Below are 17,011 nucleotides of genomic sequence, written 5' to 3'. Positions count from 1 at the left end.
ACCTGGTATTGGGCACAGTGCTCAGTTAACGGGCTGGTTCAGTCACAAGGGGCCGAACAATCTCATTCTGGCTGAGTCACACTTGCTCTGTTATGGCCATCAGTGTTGGAGACCCCCCTCTATTGGTCTCGATGACCCCATATTCGAGTACAGTGCCTCACCTCTCGTTGAGGCAAACCTCCCAGACGCAATACTGAGTCACGACCGAAGGCACCAGTAGTACTTCAGCTCCTCAAAACCCTACAGCTGTTGCTTCATTTGTCCCGTCCCGCTTCCCACAGGGTAGGCTCTGTACGCCATCGGGCCCTGGACCTTGACCTGTAGCTCAACGCAAACTGGAGGAACAGAGTTAAAAATCACACGACACCAGGTTATAAGGCCAACAGGTTTAATTGGAAGCACACTCGCTTTCGGAGCGACGCTCCTTCATCTGGTGATTGTGACCCTTTGTCAGGTGATTCACCAGATGAGGGAGCGTCGCTCCGAAAGCTGTGTGCTTCCAATTAAACCTGTTGGCCTTATAACCTGGTGTCGTGTGATTTTTAACTTCGTACACCCCAGTCCAACACCGGCGTCTCCAAAACATGGAGGAACAGCATCTCACCTTCCAACGAGACGCGTTACAGCCTATCGGTCTCAACATTGAATTCAACAACTCCAGATGATTATCCCATCTCGAGCCCCTCTGCTTTCATTCTGCTCCATAATTTTATTTCATTCATTTATTTTTTTTTTCACTGTTCTGTACCTCTTATCTCTTTCTCTTTCTCTCACTCCCTACTCTCTCATCACCTTTTTCCTCTCCTCTTCCCCCTTTTGCGACCCTTCTCCCCTGTTTTTTCATTTTGCCTCTGCTTCACCCATCCCTCCCATGTTTTGCTTCAGCCTTGGTCACTCACAGCTTCTAATCTCCCTATAATCTCTCTATCAATATCACCTCTTTATTGCTACCTTTGCTTCTGGAGCCATGACTCACCTTCTCTCAGTCTCGTATAAATACCTCCCTATTTCTCCCTTTTTTTTAGCTTTGACAAAGGGTCAGTTAGACTCGAAACGTCAGCTCTTTTCTCTCCTTACAGATGCTGCCAGACCTGCTGAGATTTTCCAGCCTTTTTCTCTTTCGGTCCCTGCTTTCCACAGCCATTCAACAACAACCCTTCGCATTTGCCCAGCACCTCAGACGCAGTCAACTGAAAGTCCCAAAGCTCTGTCACACCAGCACAGCGACACACACACAAGGAGAGATTGGAACCAGCAGCTAAAAATCTGATCAGGAACAGAGGGTTTTGGGAATGTCTTTAATGAGGGAGGTGAGAGGGGAGGGAGAGAGAGAGAGAGAGAGACCAGAGGGAAGAGAATAGAGAGGAGAGGGTGAGAGACGCAGTGAGACAAACAGAGAGGGATAGAAGAGAGACAGAGAGAGAGAGGGGGAGAGAGAGAGAGAGAGAGAAAGGGAGAGCAAGACAAGAATGATAGGGTAGAGAGAGGGTTAGACAGGAGAGTCAGACTGAGAGATCGAGACAGAAAGAAAAAGAGAGAGACAGAGACAGGGAGAAACAGAGATAGAGACAGAGAGGGAGAGAGTGAGACAGAGAGGGAGAGAGAGAGAAAGCTAGAAAGACAGAGAGGAAGCTAGAGAGACGAAGGGGGTGCGGAGAGAGAGACACAGGGAGAGAGAGGGAAACAGAGACAGAGAGGGAGAGACAGAGAGCGAGAGAGACAGACAGAGAGAGAGGGAGAAAGGGGGAGAGAGAGAAAGAGAAAGACAGAGAGGGAGAGATAAGGAGAGAGACAGAAAGAGATGGAGAAAGAGAGAGACAGAGAGGGGGAGAGAGACAGAGAGAAAGGGAGAGACAGAGAGAGAGAAACAGAGAGGGAGACAGAGAGAGAGACTGAGAGGGAGATGTGAAAATGTTTGAGGGTGGGCTGTCAGAAATTAGCATCCAGGCAGCTGAAACCACTGCTGCCAGTGACAGAGAAATTAAAACGGGGTGGGTTTGTGTGTCTGCTACTGTCAGGAAACTATAATCCTCCCCAGGGGAACACAGCGGCAGGAAGGGGGCTGTCACAAGCCTCAAGCCTAACCTACTATTCAATGCTATCAAGGTCTGTTTGCTCACAATACTATGTACAGTCACTGCTCGGAGATAGCAATATTGCTGGGGTAGACATCCAGTGTCTGCGGCTAATATTCTGGGTTCAAATCCCATCAAGGGTGAACTCTGAGTACTTCTCTCTAACTGGGTGAGTGTAGGAAGAATGTTCCTGATCACTGGGAACACAACGACAGGATCACAAACACATCATAAGCTATGGGTTGGGGGTGGGGTGGGGGGAGTGGGGAATAAGGAACAAAGTTGGATGCTTGACTCTGAGCGTGCTGAAGGGGGCAGGGCTGAATGGCCAACTGAGTCATAGGCTCATCGAGATGTAGAGCATGGAAGCAGGCCCTTCGGCCCAACCCATCCATGCTGTCCATCCTAACTGAACCTAGTCCCATTTGCCAGCACTTGGCCCATCTCCCTCTAAACCCTTCCTATTCACGTCCCCATCCACCTTTTCAATGCTGTCATTGTACCAGCCCCCACCACGTCCTCTGGCAGCTCATTCCAGACACGTACCACCCTCTGGGTGAAAAAGTTGCCCCTTAGCTCCCTTTCCCCCCTCACCCTAAACCTATGCCCCTCTAGTTCTGGACTCCCCCACCCCAGGGGGAAAAGACTTTGCCTATTTACCCTATCCATGTCCCTCATAATTTTATAAACCTCTATAAGGTCACCCCTCAGCCTCCGACGCTCCGGGGAAAACAGCCCCAGCCTGTTCAGCCTCTCCCTGTAGCTCAGACCCTCCAACCCTGGCAACATCCTTGTAAATCTTTTCTGAACCCTTTCAAGTTTCACAACGTCTTTCCGATAGGAAGGAGACCGGAATTGCACGGAATGTTCCAACAGTCTGTCAGCGGGCCTACACCTAACTCCGGACCCACCAGGCGGTCTGCTCCTCTCCCCCACCCCCAGCCCCACCCCAGGGGATAAATACTGACCTCGCCCATGTCTCCCAGCACCCCAGTCTCTTCAAAGAAAAACTCCCTCAGACACTTTCGGTGAAACGAGACTGATCAATCTGAGTGTGAAAGCCGATTGAGAGATCGATTAACCTGTTGGCGGTGGAGCAGCTGTAGTTTTGCTTTTGATTTCACTCCTGAAAGAGCTGACACCAAATTTTCAATTCTTTCCACTCCACCACCCACCCACCCACCCCCCCACTTCCCCAAAAGGCAGCGGAAACTGCTTGTCCCGATATACGCTCGGTATCTCAAAGGACTTAACCAAACCTGCAGCCGAAAATCATCGAATCCCAACAGTGCGGAAACAGGCCCTTCGGCCCAACCAGTCCACACCAACCCTCTGAAGAGTAACCCACCCAGGCCCATTCCCCGACCCCATTACATGACATTACCCACCGACTGATGCGCCGAATCTACACAACCCTGGGCACTATGGGACAATTTCCCATGGCCAATCCCACCCTAACCTGCACATCCCTGGGCACTATGGGACAATTTCCCATGGTCAATCCACCCTAACCTGCACATCCCTGGGCACTGTGGGACAATTTCCCATGGCCAATCCACCCTAACCTGCACATCCCTGGGCACTATGGGACAATTTCCCATGGCCAATCCACCCTAACCTGCACATCCCTGGACACTGTGGGACAATTTCCCATGGCCAATCCACCCTAACCTGCACATCCCTGGACACTATGGGACAATTTCCCATGGCCAATCCACCCTAACCTGCACATCCCTGGGCACTGTGGGACAATTTCCCATGGCCAATGCACCCTAACCTGCACATCCCTGGGCACTATGGGACAATTTCCCATGGCCAATCCCACCCTAACCTGCACATCCCTGGGCACTATGGGACAATTTCCCATGTCCAATCGCCCCCAGACCTGCATATCTTTGGACTGTGGGAGGAAACCGGAGCACCCAGAGGAAACCCACGCAGACACAGGGGGGAGGGTGTGGGTGGGGTGGTGGGGAGAATGTGCAAACTCCACACAGACGTCCCCCGAGGTGGATATCAAATCCAGGTCCCTGGCATTGGGAGGCAGCAGTGCTAACCACTGAGACACCGTGCTGACACCCTTCATCACTGGAATCCCTGCAATTCTTAGTTTCGAATCCTGTGCACATGCTTCGGTGATTCAAGCCCCCTTCTCGTCCCACTAAAGGAATTTAAAATTTAGTTGGGGGAGGGGGAGTGCGTAAGAGGGGGAGAATATTAAATCTGGGACTCAAACGTAATTTTAAGCACGGGGGACGTGCAGACCGGGCTTGGGGTTAATTGTTCCGTTAAGTCCAGGGCTGTGTGGGCCAGGAGGGGTAAATGTGGGGTGACAGGGAGAGGGGAGGGTGGGATGCTCTTCGAAGGGTGGGTGCAAACGTGACGGGTTCAAGTGGCCAGTGTGGAATAAATCCAACTGTAACCTCACATCAGTGCGAGGAACTACCAGAATCTCGGACCGTCAGACAATACTCTCTGATAAGGTACCAAAACAGATCGCGGTCTCCTCTTCCCTCTAGGTGTGGGGAGCGGGAGGGCATAAATATTCCTCAGAGCTTTCTCCCGCTCGGTATCTAATCCTTCCATGGGAAGGGAAACAAGATTATCCAATCTTTATCGCCTGGCCCGGGTTGGGATCTTGCTGTGCACAGAGTTGATTGTCACTGTTCCCATGTTACAAAGGTGTCTTCAACTTCCAACACGCTTCATTGACTACAATGAGGCAGCTGTGCTCAAGAAAAAAAATACACAATATTACCACAGCCCTGCTTCTGTCTTTTTGGGCCCCAAAGCGTCGGCCTGTCACAGGTGTAAGGAGCCAAAGGGACTCCTTCACTGCTGAGTGCGTCGGTGTTGCTCTGATAAGCCCCGGGCATCTCCCTGATTATTGCCTTTTTGGCTGGCTGGCTAACGACTAGGCTGAGATTGGAGCCTTGGGCCTTTCCGATCAGGGTGTGTCCTTTTCGGCTGGGTAGTCTGGGAGCGAACACTAGGCCGGGATTGGAGCCTGGGGCTTGCCAAGCTGTGCGTGTATTTGGGGCTCAGTAGACCGAGTGAGTTTGCGGTCTGTGAACACTCGGCCGAAAATGGAGCCTGGTTCTTTCTGGGGCTTGCCGAGCTCTGTGTGTGTGTGTGTCGGGGCTCAGTAGATTGGGTGAGTTGAGGGTGTTTGATCAGTAGGCTGAGATTGGAGCCTGGGCCTTCCCAATCAGGGTGTATATTTGGGTATCAGTAGACCGGGTGAGATTGGAGTGTTTGAACATTAGGCCAAGACTGAGGCCTGGGCATTCCTAATCAGGGTGTGTGTGTTTGACACTCAGTAGACTAAAACTGATCAGGCTGTTTAAACACTAGGCCAGGATTGGAGCCTGGGACTTGCCAAGCTTCTTGGCTATTAGGGGTTCAGTAGACTGGGTGAGTTTGGGGGTGTTTGAACAGTAGGCCGAGATTGGAGCCTGGGTCTTTCCAATCAGGGTGTATGTTTGGGGCTCAGTAGGCTGGATGAGTTTGGAGTGTTTGAACAGTAGGCCGAGATTGGAGCCTGGGCCTTTCCAAACTGGGTGTGCTTTTGGAGCTGGGAGGCTGGGAGCGATTGGGCTGTCTGAAGACTGGGCCGAGATTGGAGCCTGGCTCTTCCCGAGCTGAGGGGCTCAGTGCCAAGTTGACAGAGGCCGATGCCTTTGAGAAGTGTAAAATAGCGTTTGTCTCAAGCAGCCCCGTACCACGCTCAACCAAAGCTTCTCTGAACGAGGAGCTGTCTACTGTTTTTGCTCTCGTCTCCGTCTCTCTGCCCCCATGCTACAGAGGAACAATAGTTGGCATCCGTTGGTTTCACTGTGCACGTGAGGATCAAACACAACACCTGTTTGTGTGGTTCAGCACCAAGCCAAAAGCTGCACAAACAATCCTCGACAGCTACTGCGCGAGACAATTTAACAGCATAAGGTAGGGGAGCGGAACTAGGCCATTCTGTCCACCTAGCCTGTTCCGCTCTCGATCGTGTTGGACATGTTTCTTAACCTGTGCTCTCCCTGCCTTCTCCCCGTGATCTTTTGACCCACGATATAGCCCTCGTACCTGGTCTTTGGGAGAGCGATGCACTCAGAACCAATTCGTCTCTTTCTCGCCAATCGAGGGCGAGAGGGCATCAGTTTAAGGGTAGAAGGGAAAGAATAAAAGGGAACGTGAGGGGGTACCTGTTTTTTTTTCTCCCAGAGGGTGGTACGTGTATGGAATGAGCCGCCAGAGGAAGTGGTTGAGGCTGGTACAATGACAGCATTGAAAAGGCATTCAAATGAATACATGGATAGGAAAGGTTTGGAAGGATAAGGGCCAAGTGCAGGGAAAATGGGGTGAGAGGAGGCGGACATTTTGGTCGGCATGGACTAGTGTGGGCGGAAAGGCCTGATTCGAAACTGACAGGACTCTGTGACTCTCCGTCGGTGAATTTATTTTTATTGAAGGTGAACAAGTTCCTGTCAAATGTCACTCATAGAGTCAGAGAGATGTACAGCATGGAAACAGGCCCTTCGGTCCAACCCATCCATTCTGACCCAGATATCCTAACCTCATCTAGTCCCATTTAGAGTCAGAGAGATGTACAGCACGGAAACAGACCCTTCGGCCCAACCCATCCATTCTGACCCAGATATCCTAACCTCATCTAGTCCCATTTAGAGTCAGAGAGATGTACAGCACAGAAACAGACCCTTCAGTCCAAACCGTCCATGCTGACCCAGATATCCTAACCTAATCTAGTCCCATTTGCCAGCACTTGGCCCATCTCCCTCTAAACCCTTCCTTATTCATGTCCCCATCCATCTTTTCAATGCTGTCATTGTACCAGCCCCCACCACATCCTCTGGCAGCTCATTCCATACACGTACCACCCTCTGAGTGAAAAAGTTACCCCTTAGCTCCCTTTCCCCTCTCACCCTAAACCTATGCCCCTCTAGTTCTGGACTCCCCCACCCCAAGGGGAAAAGACTTTGTCTATTTATCCTATCCATGTCCCTCATGATTTTATAAACCTCTATAAGGTCACCCCTCAGCCTCCGACGCTCCAGGGAAAACAGCCCCAGCCTGTTCAGCCTCTCCCTGTAGCTCAGACCCTCCAACCCTGGCAACATCCTTGTAAATCTTTTCTGAACCCTTTCAAGTTTCACAACATCTTTCCGATAGGAAGGAGACCAGAATTGCACGCAATATTCCAACAGTGGCCTAACCCTTTCAAGTTTCACAACACCTCGACACCTGATTTCCGTGAGAATGAGGGTCTGCAAAGTGCCAGGGGCAGCTGCATGGCAGTATTACCAGGCTGTTCACCCAGAAACTCGGCTAACATTGTGGGGACCCTGGGTTCAAATCCCACCACGGCATAATCCAATGTTCAAATAAAAACCTGGAATTAAGGCACTACCGAAGGCGAGTGCCAATTAGAATTGCAATCCCTGCAGTGTGGAGACAGGCCCAACATGTCCACACTGAAACTGCGAAGAGTAACCCACCCAGACCCATTCCCCCGATTCGATCATCTATATTTATCGGAGAATGATGCCCCTAACCTGCACATCCCTGGGCACTATGGGACAATTTCCCATGGCCAATCCCACCCTAACCTGAACATCCCTGGACACTATGGGACAATTTCCCATGGCCAATCCCACTCTAACCTGCACATCCCAGGGCACTATGGGACAATTTCCCATGGCCAATCCCACCCTAACCTGCACATCCCTGGGCACTATGGGACAATTCCCCATGGTCAATCCACCCTAACCTGCACATCCTGGACACTATGGGACAATTTCCCATGGCCAATCCCACCCTAACCTGCACATCCCTGGGCACTATGGGACAATTCCCCATGGCCAATCCACCCTAACCTGCACATCCCTGGACACTATGGGACAATTCCCCATGGCCACTGAGACACCGTGCTGCCCTGGAGAGTGGGCAAAAGAACCCATCTGGTTCACTAATGTCCTTCAGGGAATGCGTCTGCCATCCTCACCCAGTCTGGCCCACAGCAATGGCGTCGACTCTGAAATGGTGGAGCCAGATTAGCCATTGTATCGATCGCTATGAAGTGTCACCAGGCCTGACAGCCACAAACCGTGCCAAGTCCTCTGGGAGTCGTGATTTCCCTCCCATCGGTGCACATGGACGGCAGTATTTTCAGGAAGGCACCCTTCTCAAGGGGCAAGTGGGGACCATTGGAAAAGACACACCACCCCAGCCAATGCTGGCGATGTCCCCAGCGTGCATTGGACCACACAGCACGGAAACAGAGCCTTTGGCCTAACCAATCCATCCCAAATTAAGCTGGACCCGTCCAGCTGCCCTCTGCTCGCCACCAAACCTTTTCTATTCACGTGCCTTGCGAGTGGGCCCACACCGACACAGGAAGCTCACTCCGCACGCGAACCACCCTCTGCGCAAAACGAAACGTTGCTCCTCTTAGTTTTAGTCCTTTCACCTTCAAAACATGCGCCCACCCTGGTCTTGAGCTCCCCCACCCGGGGGGAAAAGGCATCTGTCGTCCACCTTATCCACGCCCCTCATGATTTGAGACACCTCGAGAAGGTCCTCTCTCAATCTCCTGTGCACCAGCGGAAAAAGTCCCAGCCTATCTTTATACCTCCAACCCTCTATTCCCAGCAGCATCCCGGTAAATCTCTCCTGAACCCTCTCCAGTTTAATAATATCCTTCTGATAATGGGGTGACCAGAACTGGATATCGTTCTCTAGAAGTGGCCTCACCAACGTCCTATACAACCTCAACATAACATCGCAACTCCTGATACTCAAAAGCCTGAGTAATATAATAAGAACAGGTTTCCACGATAGGGCTCAGTATCCGTACGGATTCACCGCCACGTTCCAGGAACACTTTCACCTCCTCTTCACCTGACTGCATCAACACCTCCCTCGCTGCTTTCTCTCTCTCTCTCTGGTGTGCTCATCCACTGCCCCTCGAACACATCGACACCGCTCCCTTCCCTCGTTCCCTGTCGGAGCGAGTCCTGCACTCATTGCTTCGTGGGTAACCGACCTTCTCCTGAATACCCTGCGCTGTTCGCTGGGAGTTCACTGATCCCTGGCGCTCATTATTGAATCATTTTCTCCACACCTACCCTCGAGAACCCTTTCGCCACCTCAAACACGTTCGGATTTCCCAACTCAACAGAAAAAAACAAAACCCAAATCATTTGATCATTGGCTGCGGGAGAACATAGAAACGTACAGCTCGGAACAGGCGCTTCGGCCCACGATGGTGTGCCAAGGATTGTTCCGAATCTAAAATAAAGCAACCTAACCTACGCTTCCCCCAGCTCACTGCTCTCCAATAGCATGGCCAGCAGTCTCTTAAATGACTCTGCTTCCACCACCACCGTTGGCAACGCATTCCATACATTCACAACTCTCTGCGTAAAGAACCATAATTTAAGTAAATTTATTTTCACTGATCTCGAGTTACCTCCTGGCCTTTCTAAGAGACCAGAACTGTACACAGTGAGTCCCAGTGTGATACAGAGACAGGAACTGTACACAGTGACTCCCAGTGTGATACAGAGACCAGAACTGTACACAGTGACTCCCAGTGTGATACTGAGACCGGAACTGTACACAGTGACTCCCAGTGTGATACAGAGACCAGAACTGTACACAGTGACTCCCAGTGTGATACTGAGACCGGAACTGTACACAGTGACTCCCAGTGTGATACAGAGACCGGAACTGTACACAGTGACTCCCAGTGTGATACAGAGACCGGAACTGTACACAGTGACTCCCAGTGTGATACAGAGACAGGAACTGTACACAGTGACTCCCAGTGTGATACAGAGACCGGAACTGTACACAGTGACTCCCAGTGTGATACTGAGACCGGAACTGTACACAGTGACTCCCAGTGTGATACAGAGACAGGAACTGTACACAGTGACTCCCAGTGTGATACAGAGACAGGAACTGTACACAGTGTCTCCCAGTGTGATACAGAGACAGGAACTGTACACAGTGACTCCCAGTGTGATACAGAGACCGGAACTGTACACGGTGACTCCCAGTGTGATACAGAGACAGGAACTGTACACAGTGACTCCCAGTGTGATACAGAGACAGGAACTGTACACAGTGACTCCCAGTGTGATACAGAGACCGGAACTGTACACAGTGACTCCCAGTGTGATACAGAGACAGGAACTGTACACAGTGACTCCCAGTGTGATACAGAGACCGGAACTGTACACAGTGACTCCCAGTGTGATACAGAGACCGGAACTGAACACAGTGTCTCCCAGTGTGATACAGAGACCGGAACTGTACACAGTGACTCCCAGTGTGATACAGAGACAGGAACTGTACACAGTGACTCCCAGTGTGATACAGAGACCGGAACTGTACACAGTGACTCCCAGTGTGATACAGAGACAGGAACTGTACACAGTGACTCCCAGTGTGATACAGAGACAGGAACTGTACACAGTGACTCCCAGTGTGATACAGAGACCGGAACTGTACTCAGTGACTCCCAGTGCGATACAGAGACCGGAACTGTACACAGTGACTCCCAGTGTGATACAGAGACCGGAACTGTACACAGTGACTCCCAGTGTGATACAGAGACAGGAACTGTACACAGTGACTCCCAGTGTGATACAGAAACTTGGACAGGAACGCTCGACAGTGCAGTTATGTCACAAAGCCTTAATTAGACCTTATCTGGAGAATCTCATTCAGAGATGGCACTCTCACATCTTGCCTTCAGGGCCTGGCACAAAATGTTGTCAAACATGAAGTGGGTTAAACAATAAGCGTAGGTCACTGAATCTAGGCTCATAGTTCTTTCAGTCATGATAATACACGGGCAATCGAATGAAAGTTGTGAGGAATTGAATACAGTTGTGGTGATCTGGAGAGGTTCCTGTCTCCAAAGTGAGATAAAGTCAGCATATTTTTAAACTGTCAGCTCATCTCTGCAGGACTGATCGCGGGGAGTAGTTTCACACAGAGCTAACCTGATCGCTCAGTCCCCAAAAACCTGCAGATAAGTGGGTGCAGACGGACACTTCGAAAAGAGATGGTAGCGTTGGTGCTTCATTCATTAGGTATGGAGGGGAATGGACCGAATGTTGGTCAATGGTATTGGCCTGGATTTACCCAGAATGGCCTCCTGCTGTTCCCCCTGTGTGACAGGTTGGGAGAAGGGGCAGAATGGCCTCCTGCTGATCCCCCTGTGTAACAGGCTGGGGAAAGGGGCTGAAGGGCCTCCTGCTGATCCCCCCCTGTGGGACAGGCTGGGGAAGGGGGCTGAATGGCCTCCTGCTGATCCCCCTGTGTAACAGGCTGGGGAAGGGGGCTGAAGGGCCTCCTGCTGATCCCCCTGTGTAACAGGCTGGGGAAGGGGGCTGAAGGGCCTCCTGCTGTTTCTGCGTAATGGACTGAGGGGCTGAATGGCCTCCTCTATGTCTGAATATCTTCCTAGCCCAGTGTGTAGCCTGTGACTGGAGAGTCAGGGGACCCGGAGAAGTGTTACTCAGGGGAAGGGAACCTCGCTGACTTTGATGCACTTTCCCTATATCCTGGTAATCGTCTTCCTGGTGACCCAGTTGATCCCAAAACCTGGACGAATGATCCAGGAATTTCGACGTGAAGCATATTAGGATGGACTGGCAGATACGTTCGACGATATACGAACAGTGTCTCAGTGGTTAGCATTGCTGCCTCCCAGCGCCAGGGACCTGGGTACGATCCCACCCTCGGGGGGTGACTCTGTGTGGAGTTTGCACATTCCCCCCCCACCATCCCGTGTCTGTGTGGGTTTCCTCTGGGGGCTCCGGTTTCCTCCCACAGTCCAAAGCTGTTCAGGTTAGGGTGGATTGGCCATGGGAAATTGTCCCATAGTGTCCCATGGATGTGTAGGTTAGGGTGGATTGGCCATGGGAAATTGTCCCATAGTGCCCAAGGATGTGTAGGTTAGGGTGGATTGGCCATGGGACATTGTCCCATTGTGCCCAGGGATGTGCAGGTTAGGGTAGATTGGCCATGGGGAATTGTCCCATAGTGCCCAGGGATGTGCAGGTTAGGGTGGATTGGCCATGGGGAATTGTCCCATAGTGCCCAGGGATGTGTAGGTTAGGGTGGGATTGGCCATGGGACATTGTCCCATTGTGCCCAGGGATGTGCAGGTTAGGGTAGATTGGCCATGGGGAATTGTCCCATAGTGCCCAGGGATGTGCAGGTTAGGGTGGATTGGCCATGGGAAATTGTCCCATAGTGTCCCAGGGATGTGCAGGTTAGGGTGGGATTGGCCATGGGGAATTGTCCCATAGTGTCCCAGGGATGTGCAGGTTAGGGTGGATTGGCCATGGGAAATTGTCCCATAGTGCCCAGGGATGTGCAGGTTAGGGTGGATTGGCCATGGGAAATTGTCCCATAGTGTCCCAGGGATGTGCAGGTTAGGGTGGATTGGCCATGGGGAAGTGTCCCATAGTGCCCAGGGATGTGTAGGTTAGGGTGGGATTGGCCATGGGAAATTGTCCCATAGTGCCCAGGGATGTGTAGGTTCGTGCGGATTGGCCATGGGAAATTGTCCCATAGTGTCCAGGGATGTGCAGGTTAGGGTGGGATTGGACATGGGAAATTGTCCCTTGGTGTCCCAGGGATGTGCAGGTTAGGGTGGATTAGTCAGGGGTAAATGTAGAGTAATAGGGTTGGGGAATGGGTCTGGGTGGGCTACTCTTCGGAGGCTCAGTGTGGACTTGTTGGGCCGAAGGGCCTGTTTCCACACTGTCGGGATTCTAGCAACGATATGAATACGATACAAAGAGTGTCAAAGTGATTCATCGATTCCAGGGATGACGGACTTCAGTTCTGAGGATATGGGTGGATGAATGAATCCCAGAGAGGGGACGGATGTTGTCCAAGTGCAGGTCAATGGGCTTCGTGTGGTTTACTGGTCAGCATGGACGTGATGGGCCAAAGCGCCTGTCCCAGTGAGTCAACGTTGGAGCCTGTTCTCCTTCAGAGCGGGAAATCTGATTGAAGTTTTCCAAAATCCGGAGAGCGGGAGCTGGACAGGGTGGATTGGGAGGAGCTCGGAAAAAGGACCAAGGGCAGAGATTCAATGTAACGATGAAGGACAGGTGACGTGAGGAACACAATCGTTCTCATCCAGCGAGTGGTTAGGGAGTGGAACGCACCGCCTGGAAAACGTGGATCAATTGAGGCCTTCGAGAGGGACATTGGGATGGTCATTTGGATGGAACTGGCGCGCAGGGCCGTGGGTAAATTGAGGATATCACCTGCACAGGGAAGGCCGAATGGCCTAATTCTGCGTGAGAACAGTTCGACAACCCTGTGATAACGGATAACTCAAGAAATGCAGGGTTACAGGGACACAGTTGGGTGGTGGGGGGGGGGGGGGGGGGGGGGGGGGTGAAGGTGGAGAGTGGGGGGGGGGGAAGCAAGAGGGTCCTGGTGGGATGCTCTTCGGAGAGTCATCGTGGACTGGTTGGGTGCAGATAACCAGAGACTTTTCCCCAGGTAGAAATGGCTGTCACGGGACGTCCTAATCTTAAGGTGACCAGAGGACGGTACGGGGGAGATGTCTGAGGTAGGTTCTGTATGCAGAGAGTGGTGGGTGTGTGGGATGCACTGCCAGTGGTTGTAGTAGAGACAAAGAAATTAGGAACACTTAGGAGACTCCTGGACAAGCGAATGAACGCAGTAAACTGAGGGGCATGTAGGTTAGGGCAATCTTAGATTAAGGTATGAAGGTGTTTCAATTATCCAAACAACATGGCCGGGGAGTATTTTTTCGGATAATTGAATGTTCAGATAATCAAATGCTTGGATAATTGAATGCTTCATACCACAGTTTAGCCAAGCACTGGGACCTTGCGATCTTGTCCGGACAATCCAAAATTCGGATAATCGATGTTCAGATAATCGAGATACCTCTGTAAATGCTCAGCACAACATCTGGGGATCAAGGGTCTGTACTGTGCTGTACTGGCCGTTTTGAAACTTGAAAGGGTTCAGAAAAGATTTACAAGGATGTTGCCAGGGTTGGAGGGTCTGAGCTACAGGGAGAGGCTGAACAGGCTGGGGCTGTTTTCCCTGGAGCGTCGGAGGCTGAGGGGTGACCTTATAGAGGTTTATAAAATCATGAGGGGCATGGATAGGGTAAATAGGCAAAGTCTTTTCCCCCTGAGGTGGGGGAGTCCAGAACTAGAGGGGCATAGGTTTAGGGTGAGAGGGGAGAGGGAGCTAAGGGGTAACTTTTTCACCCAGAGGGTGGTACATGTATGGAATGAGCTGCCAGAGGAAGTGGTGGGGGCTGGTACAATGACAGCATTGAAAAGGTGGATGGGGACATGAATAGGAAGGGTTTAGAGGGAGATGGGCCAAGTGCTGGCAAATGGGACTAGATTAGGTTAGGATATCTGGGACAGCATGGACGGGTTGGGCCGAAGGGCCTGTTTCCGTGCTGTACATCTCTCTGACTCTAAATGGGACTAGATGAGGTTAGGATATCTGGGACAGCATGGACGGGGATGGGCCGAAGGGTCTGTTTCCGTGCTGTACCTCTCTCTGACTCGATGACATGAACAGGCAGGGAACAGAGGGATAGAGACCACGTGCAGACAGGTGGGATTAGTTTAAAATGGCAGCAGGCATGATGGGCCGAAGGGTCTGTTTCCGTGCTGTGCAGTTCTGCCTTCAACGCTGGACGCCCAGAGTCCTGGTTAGAGCACATGGCGGGCACTCTGAGTGGTACTGGGCACCACATGGTCAGAGAGGAGTAGCTCACAGGGAAAGGGGGAGAGTAATCGCTCACTGACGCAGCTCCGAAAGGCTGGCAGAGACAGCCAACCTGTCCTTTCTCGTCTCTCAACCTGGTGCCTCCCCCCGCGGTCCCCTCGTGATGCCAAAGGATTGATAGACGCAGGGTCTCGTCTGGGGCACGATGGGGAATATCATCAGTGATTTCCCTCCCAAAACCCGGATTTCGAAGCTTGAACGTTAGAGCCAGGCCGTGGAGTCTGGGATAAATCTCACACCAAGGGCGTTTTTTTTTTTGCTGTCTAAGCTGACCGATGCCCGGTCAGTTGTTTTGGGATGGATCGGGTCTCCATGTGGGTTAGGGGATGCAGGGTCAGGGTGCAGTTCCTGTCTGCCTCAAATACTCCTCTGAAGCGATCTCTCATCCCTCTACATCAACGCAGAGTGGGTCAGGGTCATTAAGTGATCCGGCATTACCTCGGAATATCAGAGGGTCTCTCGCCCCTTCTCGTCTATCCCAGGAACACGCGCACCCCAACCCCCCCCCCAGCATTTCCCACATCGTGAGAGAGGAAGGGAGAGAGGGAGAGAAAGAGTGAGAAAGTGAGTGAGACAGGGAGTGAGGGAGGGAGAGAGGGGAAGGAGAGAAGGGGAGTGAAAGAGGGAGAGGAAGTGAGGGCGAGAGGGAGAGAGAGAGGGAGGGAGAGAGGGGAAAGGAGAGAAGGAATTGAGAGAGGGAGGGAAGGGGAGTGAAAGAGGGAGAGAATGTGAGAGAGAGAGAGAGGGAGTGAGAGGGAGAGAGAGGGAGGGAGAGAGGGAAAGGAGAGAAGGAGTTGAGAGAGGGAGGGAAGGGGAGTGAAAGAGGGAGAGAATGTGAGTGAGAGAGGGAGAGAGAGGGAGAGAGAGGGAGTGAGAGAGGGAGAGAGACGGAGAGAGAGGGAGGGAGAGAGGGAAAGGAGAGAAGGAGTTGAGAGAGGGAGGGAAGGGGAGTGAAAGAGGGAGAGAAAGTGAGTGAGAGAGAGAGTGAGAGAGGGAGAGAAGGGAAGGAGAGATGGCATTGAGAGAAGGAGAGTGAAAGCGGAAGAAAAAGTGAGTGAGAGAGGGAGTGAGAGAGGGAGAGAAGGGAAGAAGAGAAGGAATTGAGAGAGGGAGGGAAGGGGAGTGAGAAAGAGAGGAAAGGGAGTGAAAGATGCAGAGAAAGGATTGAGAGAGAGAGAGAGAGAGAGAGACAAGGAAATGAGAGAAGGAATATGTGCGTGTGAGAGAGTAACCGGGGAGTGGGGAGTGAGGGCGTGGGGGCGAAGTGAAGGACGGGTGGGGTGGTCATCACAGAAAAAGGAGGCAAGGTTGGCAGATTGAGGGGCGTGGGGAAGAAAGGGTGAAACTCTTACCTGTAAGGGTGTAGACAGAAAGCAGTAGGTACATGACAATGGCCATCCTCTGTAGCACTGACAGGCAGCTTGGTGTCTGTATTGATAGTGGAGTTAGGACGAGATGGTGGGACTGGGGGAGCTGTCAGAGTCAGCTCTCAGTGCCCAGACCGGGGGGATTTAGACTGTGCACTGATCACAGGAACGGAGCTGGGATGCTGACCATGTCCACAGTGCCCTCACTCCTTCCCTCACTCTCTCGGTCTCGTTTATTTCTCTCTCCGTCTCCTATTCTCTCTCTCTCTCTCTCTCTCTCTCTCTCTCACAATGAGCTGTTTCCTCTGTGGTTCGCTCTCACAATAACCTGACGCAACCGATTCAAATCTCTCGCCTCGAATTGTCAACTTTCAAAACCAGCCCCCGCCTCCCCCAATCTCCTCACTTCACATTGTCTGTGAGTATGTGTGTGAGACTGTGTGTGTGTGTGTGAGACTGAGTGAGTGTGAGTGTGAGACTGAGTGAGTGCGTGTGTGAGCATGTGTGTGTGTGTGTGTGTGTGTGAGACTGAGTGAGTGTGTGACTGAGTGAGTGTGTGTGTGTGTGTGTGTGTGTGTGTGAGACTGAGTGAGTGTGAGTGTGAGACTGAGTGAGTGCGTGTGTGAGCATGTGTGTGTGTGTGTGTGTGAGACTGAGTGAGTGTGTGACTGAGTGAGTGTGTCTGTGAGCATGTGTGTGAGACTGTGTGTGTGTGTGAGACTGAGTGAGTGTGTCTGT

General features: G+C 51.8%; 1 protein-coding gene across 1 annotated transcript in view; it reads right to left on the bottom strand.

Moving 5' to 3' along the window:
• LOC140468497 (scavenger receptor cysteine-rich type 1 protein M130-like) overlaps positions 1–16,408 on the bottom strand; it is a 47,324-nt gene extending 30,916 nt beyond the window's left edge. Inside the window, 1 exon segment of the mRNA XM_072564576.1 lies at positions 16,259–16,408. Coding sequence (XP_072420677.1) covers positions 16,259–16,304 — 46 coding nt within the window. The 5' untranslated portion in view covers positions 16,305–16,408.
• Positions 16,409–17,011: the final 603 nt, after the last annotated feature.

This window comes from Chiloscyllium punctatum, chromosome 47, assembly GCF_047496795.1.
Source record: "Chiloscyllium punctatum isolate Juve2018m chromosome 47, sChiPun1.3, whole genome shotgun sequence".
NCBI lineage: Eukaryota > Metazoa > Chordata > Chondrichthyes > Orectolobiformes > Hemiscylliidae > Chiloscyllium > Chiloscyllium punctatum.
Note: the sequence above shows the minus strand (reverse complement) of the source record. Positions and strands in the feature narration are given on the sequence as shown.